The sequence below is a fragment of the Hipposideros armiger genome, unplaced genomic scaffold (assembly GCF_001890085.2).
Source record: "Hipposideros armiger isolate ML-2016 unplaced genomic scaffold, ASM189008v1 scaffold_93, whole genome shotgun sequence".
In the NCBI taxonomy this organism is placed as follows: Eukaryota; Metazoa; Chordata; class Mammalia; order Chiroptera; family Hipposideridae; genus Hipposideros; species Hipposideros armiger.
The window spans coordinates 1,198,045-1,211,468 of NW_017731443.1; the positions used below are offsets into that span (position 1 = coordinate 1,198,045).

Below are 13,424 nucleotides of genomic sequence, written 5' to 3' on the forward strand. Positions count from 1 at the left end.
TCCGCTGACCCCGCCCCCGCAGCACCCGCGGCGCCGCCGGCAGCGCCAGGCACGGCGGGCGCTGCTCCCGCCCCCAAGAAGCCCAGGCTGGGTGGACCGTTGCCTGGGTTCTCCTCCTGCCGCGCTTGTGTTTGCGACCTTGGGCGAGTCCTTGCTCTTTGGAGCCTGAGTTACCCCGCTGTAAAGTGAGGAGAGGGGAAACTCGTGGGGTCCTATCTCTGAGAAGCAGGCCCAGACCTAAACCCACCCGGACCCCACCCCAGAAGCCTTGCTTGTAGAAAAGGAAGCAGTTACAGTCGAGAAATGTGTGATGAGCCTCATTAGCTGGACAGAGGCTCTGGGCTCCACTTAGAGCAGGCAGGCTGGGGGCCAGGAGACCTTGGGCCCTGAGCTGTGTGACCTGGGGTCAACACTCTCCACCCATTACCTCACTTTTTCCTTCTGAGCAATGTGGATGGAAAGGTGTTGGATTCGATGCAAAAAACAGTCATCATATGGTGCAGGGAAGTGGGGTCTGTCCTGCATGGGAGGACCCCTTTCCAGGTACCCGTGGCCCCAGTGCTGCTCCATGGCCTCAGACCTTCTCACTTGCCCTTGGGTCTAGGCCTAGCCCCCAAGCTAGACAATCAGTGGGTGGGACATAGAGAGCTGCAATGCTTATGGGTTTAGTTTTGTGATTTTTTTCCCCAAAGGGCAACTCAAAGGCCATTTGGTTCAACAACTCTACCCATTGAAAGATGAGGAAACTGAAATGGTAGAGAGAGGAAAGGACTGACCCAGGGTTTCATCCATTATTTATTTACTGGCACTGATGTTTATTGGGTGTCTTCTATATGCAAGTACTGTGCTTAGCACTGTGAAGACAAGGGTAGGAATGGAGAATGATACAGGCCCTGTCCTCATGGAATTTACATCCAGGGCAAACTGGTGCACTCAGAGGGAGCCTAAAATTTGGCCTTCCACCTCCACCCCAAGTAAGGTTAGGCCTCTGTTTCCTTTGTCTCTCTGAGAGGTGCAAGTTGCACTGACTCTTAAAGGATAGCTAGGCTTTGGACAAGTGGATATGAAGGGGAAGGGCATCCCAGGTGGAGGGGAATTCTGGGCAACGGCACTGCTATTGAACAGTGTGGGTTGAGTTTGGAAAGCAGGAAGGTCACCTGGTGTAATTGAACACTGGGTAGCTGACTAGAGGCAGGTCACAGAGGACCTGATTTTGCTCTCTAGAAATTGGTGGCTGACGGTATATAAGAATTTTGGCCCCTGAGGACTGTCTCTGGGGAGGGTGGGAGTGGTCAGAAACTGGGCGGAGAGAAAGGAGCCCCCAGGATCACGAGTGAGGCTTAGGGGTCTCACTTCAACATGACCGCAGGACCAGCAATGACTCAGGTGTTTCAACTGCAGCTTCAGGAGGCAGATCAGCACATCTCTACCCCCAAATCGGCTGGACCACGGGGGAGTCTATGGGACAGACCTGGTCAGGGACCTGTCCCAACTATACCATCCAATCTCTGGGACTTCAGGTATTCTAGACTTCAGTTTTCCAATATGTGTAATGGGTATTTGTGTGGCTCGAGAGCCCAGGACCTTTCAGCAGCAGGGCCTCAGGGTCTGCAGGATTATGACAGCAGTGGAGGTAGACCATTTCAGCACCAGACGATGGACAGCACCCGCGCAGAAAGGAGGGGTGGGAGGTGGGAGGAGGAGTCAGCATCCCGGGGCTCGCTTGGCTGCGCTGTCACTGCCCGGCCCGGCCTCCTACCAACAACTCTCAGGAAGTTGGGGCACCGCGCCAGGCCTGGGGGAAGTGTGGGGGACAGGAGAAGAAAGCCAGCATTGAGAGGGAGAGGTAGCAGTCCCGAGGGGCGGGGCTTAATCAGAACCCCACCGCCCCTTTCCCTCCAGGAGTGCGTGCCGCGAGTGAAGCTTCGCTCCCGGACCGCAGCCACCACTTGCCTCCGCTGGGTCTCCGCCTGGTGCAGTCGTGGCAAGAGCATCAAGTGTCCCACTGCGCAGGCGCGGAAGTAATTCTCAACACCTTAATTTATCTATTGGCTGCTTCCGCCGATCCTGCAAACCCACTATCCAATCCGAGGACACCTCAAATTGCTCCGCCTATCCCCCCGCACGGAAGTTGACTACTGCCGAATCCGCTTCGGCGACGGCGCGACAGTAGCCAACTGGGAGAGCGGGGGACGAGCCGACGCCGCCAAGGAGCCAATGGCAGGCGGCGCAGGCTGACGCTGTGGACATGGCGGCTGCGGTCGCACAACCAGGAGACGTGTCGGGCTGCTGGGTAACTTCGGTCGGTGCCCTGGGAGCGGAGCAGCTGCCTCATTAGTATTCGTACCCACGAGGAGGCGCAGCGGGCCCTCCGGGAGAGAGAGCGTTGCGGCCATGGCTTATCACTCGGGCTACGGAGCCCACGGTGCGTGGGGCGCGGGGCGGGAGGGGCGCGGCCCGACCAGTTTGAGCAGGGTCGGTGGCGCGGCCCGCTCACCCTGAGGGATTTGGGTGGCCGCGACCGCCGCCCAGGGCGGCGGGAGTCATTCGGGTTCCTGCCCCGCGCGACTCGGCCACGCGGCTCGGACTTCGCCCTCTCGGCTTAATCTTCAGAGCGGTCGGTGACAGCACGGCTGAGATCCCCATGCCCGACCCGGGCACGAACAGGGTCCGCTTCCAGAACTTCCTTTCCCTGTCATGACCCTGGTAGGGTCCCTAACCACTGTCCAGGGCGTCCTTTTACCCTGCTGTCGCCTCCCTCACTTTTGTTCATTTAGGGATGCCCTCCCATTTATCTTCTCCACCTAGCAAACATGTTCATTCTCCAAGGCTCAGTTCAGAGGCCATTTCCCCTGAAAAGGCCCTCAAGATTGCCCAGGTGGGCAGCCACTTCCAGGCGCTGCCTCAGCTCTCTCTTTGCCTACATTTAGCACCTCTCGGAAAAACACCGTTGGGAAAGAGGCAGTGGTTTGGGCTCATGCTTAGTATTCCTGTCACCTACCCTGATACCTACAAACCCACAGGTGCCTCCAAGCACAGGGCCCGGGCAGCTCCAGATTCCCCTCCCCTCTTCGATGACACAAGCGGTGGTTACTCCAGCCAGCCAGGGGGATACCCAGCCCCAGGAGCCGACGTGGCCTTCAATGTCAACCACTTGCTTGGGGACCCAGTGGCCAACATGGCTGTGGCCTACGGCAGCTCCATCGCATCCCATGGGAAGGACATGGTGCACAAGGAGGTGTGGCCCTCCCCCAGGGCAAGGGTGGCAGGATTTCTGGCCAGGGCTGGGGCATCACGGGATCCCACCTAATCCTCACAGCAGCCCTCAGGGAAGGAGCACACAGAGGAGCACCCTGAGGTTCGGGGTGCAGCTTGCCCACAGCCTCCTCTCTCCCCTCCCAGCTGCACCGTTTTGTGTCTGTGAACAAACTCAAGTATTTTTTTGCTGTGGACACAGCCTATGTGGCTAAGAAGCTAGGGCTACTGGTCTTCCCCTACACACACCAGGTGAGCCAGCGGGCCCCCTTTTCCTCCCTCATCCTGCCTGAGTTTGGCCCCCAGACCTCAACCCCTATCTTGCCTCTCTTCTTATCTTTATCTCCTGACTTGGCTGCTGCTGCCTTTGCTAGAACTGGGAAGTGCAGTACAGTAGAGATGTACCTTTGCCTCCGCGACAAGACCTCAACGCCCCTGACCTCTATATCCCTAGTAAGTCTGACCTGGGCTGGGGGACGTGGGGGGACTGTGTCTTGAGGCACCAGTGAAGGGGCTCATGTGTTAATTCAGCATCTGCTCTTGGTGTATTTGTGTGTGACAGTCGCTAGATACCAGGTAGACAGATACAGTGTGACCAGTAAGGAACTTCCCAGGTGTGCCCTCAGGGTCTGCCCTTTTGCCTCCTGACTTGGACTGTGTCCCTCCCCAGCCTGCAGTCCTGGCTCTGCACCTTCCAGCTGTGGGACTTCAGACTGGCTACTTTCACTCTTCTGTAAAACAGGAATAACAACAGTCCCTACTGCAAAGGATTGTTGGGGAGACTTCTGAGGTGACGTGTGCTCCGCACAGCACCTGGCCCACAGGAAGCATGCAGTAAATAGTAGCTGTTAATCATCATTGTTACTTGTCCCCGGAGGTCGGCTCCAACATCTCGTCCTCTGAGGAAGTGGTCACTCCCTTCCGAGTTCCCAAACCTCCCGTCCCCATGGCACAGGTCAGGCTGCCCACGCTTTAATGTGGCTGGCAGATTCTGCATCTGACTCCTCCGTTCTATGGCCTGCGCAAGGCAAGGCCCATGGTGGACACACTGGAGGAGGGGTGAGTGTGCCTGGGCAGCCCTCAGAGGAGCTGCTGGGAGGGCAGCTAGCCAGCCCAGTTGCCCCAGGACACGAGTTCTTCTCCCATCCTTCATTCCATTTCCCACTCAGGACCACCATATAAGGTGGGAACTCCATTCCCATTTTACACGGTGAAGCCAAGATTCAGAGAGGCTTGAGTATCTTTGAGGCCACACATCTTACAGATATTGAGCAGGTTTTTGACACCAGACACCGCCCTCTGGTGGGCACATCACTTCTGATGCTTCAAGGGGTCAGAGGACAGGACCAATGAGTTAAAATTGCCGTGAAAGCCCAGCTCCCACTGGCTCTGAGCTTTTGTGGAAACAACAGTTAAACATGGAGCTCTCTGCATTGTCAGGGTGGCCAGAGCTATAGCCAGCGCCCATGCCCAGACTTGGAATTTCCGGCTGCAGTGAGGTCATCCCCATGGCCCAGACTCCAGGGACAGCCTGGGCAGTCCCCTGAGCCTGCACTTTGGTCCTATAGTCTTTCCTGAGATCAGTTTGGCCCTGGCCTGTAGGCCTAGAGTGAGCAATGGCCTTGACCGGTGGTGTAGTTTTTGAGAAGGCAGGAAACTTTGGTGAGTTTCCTAGCACAGGGATAGGGACGCAGGTGGCTTGGTGGTCCTGAGAGAAGGGTCAGGTGGCATTTACACAGACGGAGAGGGCTGAGCGGGGAAACGCATCCCAGGCAGGGCACTAGGAGGCCGAATGTGGAGGTTGGCTGGGTTGGGATATGTAGGGAAGGAAGCATGGGTTGGGGAGTAGGGGTGTCAGTGGCCTTGAATGTCTAATGGGGGGGGTCGAAGAGGGGCTCTGGTTGCGATAACCAGGCTGATGGCATCTCTCTGGCTCTTGGCAGCAATGGCCTTCATCACCTATGTGCTGTTGGCTGGGATGGCGCTGGGCATTCAGAAAAGGTCAGTGCCAACCCCTTCCCCATTCCCACCACTTCTGCCCCCCCCCTGCTCTTTTCCTCACCTCCCTAGGGGATCGGTGCCAGGTCCCATGCCCACCCCCAGCCCCCAGTCTCACCCCTCCCACTGGATGGTTGGTTCTCAATTCCCTTTCCCCACCCCACATGGTCACAGGTTCTCCCCAGAGGTGCTGGGCATGTGTGCAAGCACAGCGCTGGTGTGGGTCGTGTTGGAGGTGCTAGCCCTGCTCCTGGGTGTCTACCTGGCCACTGTGCGCACTGACCTGAGCACCTTCCACCTGCTGGCCTACAGCGGCTACAAATATGTCGGGTGAGCACCTGGGGGCCGGGCGGGAAGCTGGCCTGAGGGAGAGGCCTGTGGCCCTGGGTTTCTGGCCTGCACAGCCCTAGCCTCAAATGGTGAGCCTAGATACACCTCTGCCCCTCTCTCAACTGCTTATCTCCTCTGTTTCCAGCAGTCCGTTCAGGAACTGTGTAGTGTTAGTCAGGAGGTCAGGAATGTAGTCACCCTGAGAGCACAGAAGAGCCTTGAACTGGGGTAGTGAAGGGGGTCTCAGATCCAGGTCCTGGGCTGAGTCCTGGGCCTTCCAGATTCATCTTGAGTCTGGGTCCCTGTGGGTAAAGGGTCCCCGGTGGTGGGAGGTGGGGTCTGGGCTGGGCTCTGAGCCCTGGACGGTGGGGCCTGTCTCAGGTCTGGACCTTTGGGGCAGGTCTTCAGCCATCTCCTCATCCCCGCCCCCTGCAGGATGATCCTCAGCGTGCTCACAGGGTTGCTCTTTGGCAGCGACGGCTACTACGTGGCCCTGGCCTGGACTTCGTCTGCGCTCATGTACTTCATCGTGAGTCTGGGCTGCCCCCTCTCCCCCTATTTGGAGCTGGGGACAAGCCTCCCCCCACCCCAGCTCAGCTTCAGCTCTCCTCTCTTCCAGGCGCGCTCTTTGCGAACAGCAGCCCTGGGTCCTGACAGCATGGGGGACCCAGCTCCCCGGCAGCGTCTCCAGCTCTACCTGACTGTGGGTGCTGCAGCCTTCCAGCCCCTCATCATATACTGGCTGACCTTCCACCTGGTCCGGTGACCCCTGGCCCCCACTGGTACTGATTTTTCCATACATTGAAGATTTGATATCCTTGATTTAGTTTGACCCTTATTTCTGGGGCCTGGGGGTGGGAGAGTTGCTGACACCTCTTGGCCTCTGCATGGTCCAAGGGACCAGGCTTGGGGCTGTCTGGGAGGAGGGGGACCCAGGGAGGCCTTCCTGGAGTTGCAGACCTTGATACTGCCTTGAAAGGCAGACGAAACGGTTTCGTTAAGAACAGCTGTTTATCTGTGTCTGGGAAAGTGATGATGAAAGGGGGCAGCTGCCAAGGAGACCCCGAAGTTGAAGGCCTCTGATCCATCTGAGGGGGTCCCCAGAGGGGGTCTGTGGGCTGGTGGGGGTTTAGCTCAGGACTGTCCCCTGTCTAGTCCTTTTGCCCCATCTCCTCTTTACACCTTTCAGGAGCAGAACTGGGGCCCATGTGTTTGCAGTAGTTTATTCATATTTTGTCACAAATGGCCGGGGAGGGGGTGCTGGACTCCTCCAGGCAACATAGAAAATGGGTCCAAGAGACTGGGTGGGCTGGGGTTGGGGCAAGTGGGAAAAGGGAGGGGTCTGAAGAGAGCCTGGGGGAAGGGAGAGGGCAGACTAGGGGTGGGGCTGCCCCCCTGCTGAGCCTGCTCATTCTGGGTGTGGGTACCCCCCCACCTGCAGGGGGAGCCTCAGGGTATGGGTGGAAGGAGGCGGCCCAGAACTTCCAGGGTCAAGCCCTGCCCCTTGGCAGGGCCCAAGGTCCCCCCGAAGTGGACAAGGCTGGAGGTCCCACCCCTTCCAGGACTGACTGCCATGCCCGTAGGCTGGCAGAGGAGCTCCTGTCCCTATTTAGAGCTTGGCCCAGCTCTAGTCCGAGGGGAGGGGGCTCTGAAGGCGGGAGGTCCCCGCAGCAGCAGTTTGGGGGTTGGAGAGGAGGCTGGGGGCACCAGTGCCCCCTCCCTCCCCAGGGCTGAGGCCTCTGCGGCCGAGGGGCAGGGCTGGGGGTGCACAGGCGTCCGGTCCGTTCTGGGCTCGCTCCCTGGCCGGCTTCCCCCTTAGAAACTCACCAGCGTATAAACCATACTGTGGGAAGACAAGGCAGTGAGCCGAGTCCTGAGCAGGCCCGGCTACTGGCCGCCCACCGTCACACCGTGGGTAGCATGCTCTCAGTCCTCAAGGGCAAAGGGCAGGACCTTGGGGCCCAACCATTCCTGGGATTGAAGGTATGGTGCCTGGATGGGGCATCCCTTCCCTGACTTCTGACTGCTGTGGGCAAGGCCTCACCTGTACAGGTAATAGAAGAAGGAGAGCAGGTAGAAGGCGAGTTTGCACCAGGACTCCTTCTGGCAGTAGTTGAGGATGTCAGCATTCATGATGGAGACGGCATCATACATGACCTCAGAGCCATCCGCAGGGCGGTGGAAGTACCTGGGAGGGGGGAGGGGCCTGAGTGCCCACCACCAAAGCTCCCCCCCATCCTGCCCCCCCTCCCCCCGCTCCCCCTTCTCACCCTCCCCAAGGCAGCTGCTCCCCTCACCTCCAGAGGTGGTAGAAGAGGAGAGGGATGTTGAGGCCCAGAGTCACCCACTCTGCCGCACACAGAAACATCAGACAGAAGAGGCCGTGGATGGAATATTCTGGGACCACCAGCTAGGAGTGAGGGTGAGAGGTCAGTGGCCTGGTGCCAGGACAGACACAAGCTTCAAGGGCACAGAGGGGAGCTGGGAACCTGGGGACTAAAAGGGCCCCTAGCCTCCCCCACTCCCTGTTTGGCAGAGCGGATCACATAGGCTGCAGAGAAGGAAGGTCACAGAAAGTGGGACTGAGCTGGGCAAGGAGCCTCCTGCCCGCAACCCTGACACTGACCTTCCTCAGGAGGCAGCAGATGCGTTCGATGTTTTTTAAACGCTCGCGCTGTAGGGAGAGGAAAAGGCCGCGATGGGGGTGGGGGAGGCGAAGGCGTGGCATTGGGGGTGCCCCGCCCCCCTACCGCACTCCCCCACCGCCCGGCACGTGGCCGCCAGGGGGCGCCAGAGGAGTCTCTGCGGCGTTGACGGCACGGCAGGGAAGCAGCCGCACCGTCCCCATGGCAACCGTCGCCATGGAGGGACCTTCACCCGCGTCTCCACGGCAACAGCCCAGAGCCTGGCAACGGCCGCCCTGCCAGGAGGAACCCGAGCCCTGAGCTCCTGCCAGGTGTTTTCTGACGGCGGGGACAGATAGAGGAAGGGCCAAGGCCAGCGGTACCCCCCACATAGACACCCGTCTTCCAGTCCCCCACGCCCCTTAGCCCGCAACAGATGGAAAGACAGACGGACGGACACACCTCGGCACAGCACATGTATCACTTACTGCCCGCGCTGGGTTCCCCTGGTCGATGGGGTTTTTGAAGTCGGTCCGCAGCTCATCAAAGGCTATGATCTGGGGGAGGGGCGTGTGCCTGTCAGGGTTGGGGCAGCCTCTTATGGCCCCCCACCCATCCTATGGGATGGGAATTCATACATGGGGACTGGACCAGATGAAACTTAAAGGTGAAGAAACTGAGGTCCAGGGAGAGGCAGGGCCTGGCCCAAGGTCACACAAGTCTGGAATGGAACCCTAGTGTGCTGACAGCCCAATTTAGGCCATGTCCATGCCGCCTCCATCCAAAACACCCCAAGAGATGCTGTCTTGTCTGTCAGGCCCTGTGCTGAGCACTAGGTTCCTAGAGGCCTGGGACGAAAACTGTGAACTACCTTCCAGGGTGATCAAGGCTGCGGGGTCTGGGGAGAACCTGGGGTGGGTGCCTGACCCAGTGTGGGGGTTGATGGGGGGGTTTAGGCTGGAGTCTGATTAGGTGTTTGGTGAACAAATGGGGGAAGGGTAGTCTGAGCAGCAGGTTTAAAGGCAGAGGGTTGAAAGAATGAGGAATATTCAGGAAGCTGGAGATTCCATGGGACTAGAATGAGAGTGTCAAGCGAGTGGGAAGAAAGAAGGAAATGGTCAAAGATAGGCTGGAGAGGTCAGCGGAGCCAGACACAGGAGCCCTGTGAGGCCAGACCAGATGTTTGGACTTTGCCACAAAAGTAATGGGAGCCCTCGAGGGATATAAAGCAGCAGAGTGGGGTGGTCAGGTTGATGATTTAGGATGAGGGAGCAGGAAGTATAAACTGGCTAACAGTCCCAGTCAAGCGTGCATGATGCTTTCTCTATGCCAGCAGGCTTTATATTCATGAACACATTTAGTGCTTGCAACAACCTGATGATGTAGGTACTGAGATCATCTCCATTTTGCAGATGAGGAAACTGATACAGAGGTTCAGTGACTAGTCCAAAGTCACACAGCTAGTTAGTGGCAAGCCAGGATTCTAACTCAGACTCCGGAGTTAAAATCCTTAATCACTTTTATCATATTCAGCAGGCCAGACCAGTGAGGGGACTGTTGGAGGGTTAGGGGGTGAGACATTGCTGGTGATCTGAGTCAGGAGAGTGGTGATGGGATGGAGGGGTGTGTGGATGGATTCCAGAGCTATTTAGAAGCCAGACCCAGAGGGCTTGAATGACGGTGGAGTGTAGGCAGAGGGGCCCAAGGTGCCTTTGGGTGTTGAGGCACTTGGTAGATGGCAGCATCCTCACTGGCATGGGGAACTTGGGGGGGGGTGGAGGGTGGAGGGGAGCGGGTGTTTTAGGGGATATGGGACAAACCTAGGGGAAGCTGGCATGGGTAGAGGGCTGGCAGAGGAGTCTTCTGGGACTTCCTCCCCTCAGAAGCAGCCCTAGGATGAGGTAGCAGGCCACCCATACCCAAGCAACCCAGACCCCAGAAGGTTAGGGGGGAGAAAACATGGGCTTCCTGGAGGCAGCTGAGCCCATCTGGAGCAGCACCCCCAACTCCCCGTTGACTCTGGGCAGCCCCCTGCCTGCCAGGCATAGCAACAGGGTCCAGCAGGAAGCGGAAGGGTGCCGTATGTCTGCCCCAGAGCTGGCACCACCAGCAGGAGGCGGGTGTCTCGCCTCCCACCCCCCAGCCTGCCTGGCACTGACTCAGCCCCCTGGAACAAACAATCCCCCGGTGACAGCTGACACGCGTCACTCACCACCAGGGTTGCCTAGCGACCAGTGGGGCCTGGGCTCAGGGTGTGGGGTGGGATCTGGGGTCCTGCCCTGGGAGGTTCTAGTTCTTACCAATTTGGATTAAGGACCACACCTCCTGTCCCCTCCCCGTCCCTTGAGCAGGCCCTGTGCTGGGCACTGTGATGTACGCACAAGCCCACTTAACCGACCAGGAAATAGACTCAGGACGAGGGACTTGGCTAAGATCACCCAGCTAGATAGCTGAGCCAACACAGTGTCTGATACGTAGTAGGTGCTCAATAAATATTTGTTGAGAAAGCTCGGGCCCTTTCTCCCAACCTGGGAGCCTCACAAGGGCAAAGCCTGAGTCTTTTTCATCTTTGACTCCCCCAAAACCTCCCAGAGCTGGTTCTCAGGAAGCATTAATCCAAGTTAGTTGGATGGAGGACTGCTCTGAGGAACCTCTGAGGACAGAGACTCCCACAGGGACTGTGGGGGACCTCTGGGTGGAAGGGCCCAGAACGGGGCTTCTTGAATTTCAGAAGCCTGTCACCCAGGAGCTGGTTGCTGTGTTCCCAGCTTCAATTCCTTCCAGTCCTCAGGACCCAACCTTCCTGCTCCTATCCTACTGGATTGTTCAAGGCCCAGATGAGACAGGACACTTCGAGAGAGGAAGGTGGACCCAGGGAGAATGGAGGGAGGAAAAGAGAAACAGAAAGGGGGAGACAAAAGAAAAAGCAACTGAGAGACTCACAGAGAGACAAAGCTAGGGATAAAGAGGGCAGGAGATGGGGGTGTGTGTGAAGGTGCCTGTGGGGGTTCACTCCTCCCACAGGAAGGACAGTCTAAGTCCATGAAGCCCTGATGTAAAAGAGACAGGCAGCAGGGGATGGCCAGGGGAGAGACTGGTTAAGAGCCAAGGAGGACCATGGAGCAGGTAGACAGCAGGTCCCCGGAAAAGAAAGGAGAGAGGGAGTGGAAGACTAGGAAAGAAGCAGGGGAGGCAATAGGGAGGAAGTGAGAGGAAGGAAGGAAGGAAGGAAGATAGGGAGATGAGACTGGAGGGGGATAAGCCCCCCCCCCCCCCCCGGGGGAAGATCAGGGAGGTGTGTGCTGGAGGAAGTCCAGCTGAGTAGGCTAGGGCTGAGATGGGCTGGCTGTGTGGAGGGGATCGGGTAGGGGCCCAAACCTTAGGGGACAGAGAAGCAGGAAAGGGCAGCAAAGGGGGGCAGAAGGCCCCAAACAATGAGCTGAAGGGTGATGATAGTTCTGTAGTGAGAGGAGAGGAGCCAAGCAGGGGCCCCACTGAGAGGGCCCCAGAGAGAGAATGGGGGAGAGGGTCCCTCTCTAAGGGGAGGTGATCAGGATAAAGGAATGAGAAATGGGCATTCTGAAGGAGCAGGTGTGAGGCCAGGCAAGAGTGAGAGACCAAAGAGAACACCAGACAAAGGGGAAAGCGGGGGCATGGAGAGGAGGGAAGCTGGAAAGTGGGGAGGAAACCTGGTGGGGGGGAAGCCCTGACAGGAGGGGTAGGGAAACCCAAGGTGAGCTGATGGTGGGGGCCAGGTCTCTGGCGCTGCTTAGAGCCAATCGCTGCTGGGTCAGGGCAGGGGGGGGGGGAGGGGGGGGAAGGGAAAGGGTTAACGGGCTCTGCGATCTGTGGGTCCTGTAAACAGATGCTGTTGCCATAGCAACCGGTTCCATCACCCCGGCTGGAAAAACCCACAAAGGGGGGGGGCCGGCAAACAGGCCGACAAACTGCCCGACAGAGGGGGCGACCTGATTTGGGGGGGGGGTAGGAGGAAGGAAAGGAGAAAGAATCCCATAATTCCGCCCCACACCCCAAGGCTGCATGGGGCAGGGGCGGGAGCTCAGGTACCAACTGATATACCTACAGACAGCTGGGGGTGGTGGAGGATGGGGGGCCCTCCAGGAAGGAAGCCGACGATGGGGATGTTAATAGGGGCCAACAGAAGCCGGCCAATGGGCGAGAGCAGAGAGGAGGCTCCAAGTTTCCCTGTGCCCGGAGACTGATAATCCGCCCGACCCCCTCCCATTCCGTGCGCCCCCTACCCGCCACCCCGCCCCCAGCCCCAGCCCAGCCTTACGTGCCAGATGACAAAGAAGATGAGGGAGGCGCACAGCACCAGGGTGAGCATGTAGCAGAACGCAGCGAAGGTGAACGCCATGGCCCCCGCGCCGGACGGCGACCCGGGGGGCGCCAGCGCGGGGCCCGGGCGCAAGGGGACGCCCCCCGGCCCGCGCTTAGGGCTGGCAGGGCATGGCCCGCAGGGCTCCGGCGCGGGATCGGGGGATGTGGGCGGCGCGGCCGGGACCGGGACCGCGGGACCGTGGAGCGCGCGGGGCGCGGGCCGGTGGGCTCGGGGGGCGCGTCCGCTGCCGGCTGCCCGGGCCCCGATCGCTCATCCTGCGATGCCTCGCCCGCGGCTCCCTCGCTCTCCAGCCCGCGAAGCCGGCGGGGCGGAGCCGGGGGCGGGGCCGCCGTGCGAGCGGCCTCGGGCGGGGCTGGGTCTCTGTGCGCCCCGCCGCCAGCCGGGCGCCACCCCCAGCCCCAACCTCAGGGACACGTAGGCAGGGACGCACATCCCTGGTATGTCTGCCCCCAGCCCCCGTCCACGGCGTCACACAACAAACCCACCACAGCCACACTCACACTCGGAAGGGCGGGCACACAATCCTGCCCTCACCCACTGGCCTCACTCACCACCGGGAGGCTGTACTAAGAGGTGTTAAGTTGCAAGCACTGTCACTACCCGAGGGGCCAGAGACACCTGGCTTGAACCCACAGTGAATCCGGGAGAGGGGGCTGAACCAAAGGGCTGGGGGTGACGCGGGCCAGGCGCGACGGGACACAATGTCTGCTCCCTCCCCGCTGCAGCCCAACTTCACATCCTGTGCTTGTGTGGGTGTTGGCGGCAGCTCACCAGGTACTCGTTGATGGCCGCCTGCCTCTTTCCCTGCAGGAACCGTACTGGGCCCCGTGGGGACAGACGACAGTAGCACAAGC

At 59.3% G+C, this 13,424-nt stretch overlaps 2 protein-coding genes across 2 annotated transcripts; one reads left to right on the forward strand and one right to left on the reverse strand.

Annotated features, from left to right (window-relative positions):
• The first annotated feature begins 2,170 nt into the window (after window positions 1-2,170).
• YIF1A (Yip1 interacting factor homolog A, membrane trafficking protein) lies at window positions 2,171-6,405 on the forward strand. Its single transcript, XM_019645150.1, has 8 exons — window positions 2,171-2,425; window positions 3,024-3,238; window positions 3,403-3,507; window positions 3,630-3,708; window positions 5,199-5,256; window positions 5,428-5,583; window positions 6,019-6,112; window positions 6,203-6,405. The coding sequence occupies exons 1-8, from the start codon at window positions 2,395-2,397 to the stop codon at window positions 6,347-6,349; spliced, it is 885 nt and encodes a 294-aa protein (XP_019500695.1). The 5' UTR covers window positions 2,171-2,394; the 3' UTR covers window positions 6,350-6,405.
• A 381-nt stretch (window positions 6,406-6,786) lies between these two features.
• CNIH2 (cornichon family AMPA receptor auxiliary protein 2) lies at window positions 6,787-13,261 on the reverse strand. Its single transcript, XM_019645370.1, has 6 exons — window positions 12,505-13,261; window positions 8,696-8,764; window positions 8,210-8,257; window positions 7,881-7,993; window positions 7,628-7,771; window positions 6,787-7,426 (listed from the first exon to the last, which is right to left on the reverse strand). Exons 1-6 carry the CDS (start codon window positions 12,583-12,585, stop codon window positions 7,399-7,401), a joined length of 483 nt encoding a protein of 160 aa, XP_019500915.1. The 5' UTR covers window positions 12,586-13,261; the 3' UTR covers window positions 6,787-7,398.
• Between the last annotated feature and the right edge of the window lie 163 nt (window positions 13,262-13,424).

What these genes read in the sequence shown, in the direction of transcription:
- CNIH2 (XM_019645370.1), bottom strand. Translation starts at nt 12,585, where the DNA reads ATGGCGTTCACCTTCGCTGCGTTCTGCTACATGCTCACCCTGGTGCTG. An exon ending in AGGGGAACCCAGCGCGGGCA is followed by an intron (nt 8,258 to 8,695) that starts GTAAGTGATACA and finishes CTCTCCCTACAG; the next exon opens with CGCGAGCGTTTAAAAAACAT. An exon ending in TTCTTCTATTACCTGTACAG is followed by an intron (nt 7,427 to 7,627) that starts GTGAGGCCTTGC and finishes GTCTTCCCACAG; the next exon opens with TATGGTTTATACGCTGGTGA.
- YIF1A (XM_019645150.1), top strand. Translation starts at nt 2,395, where the DNA reads ATGGCTTATCACTCGGGCTACGGAGCCCACG. An exon ending in CCCTGACCTCTATATCCCTA is followed by an intron (nt 3,709 to 5,198) that starts GTAAGTCTGACC and finishes GGCTCTTGGCAG; the next exon opens with CAATGGCCTTCATCACCTAT. An exon ending in GCGCTGGGCATTCAGAAAAG is followed by an intron (nt 5,257 to 5,427) that starts GTCAGTGCCAAC and finishes ACATGGTCACAG; the next exon opens with GTTCTCCCCAGAGGTGCTGG.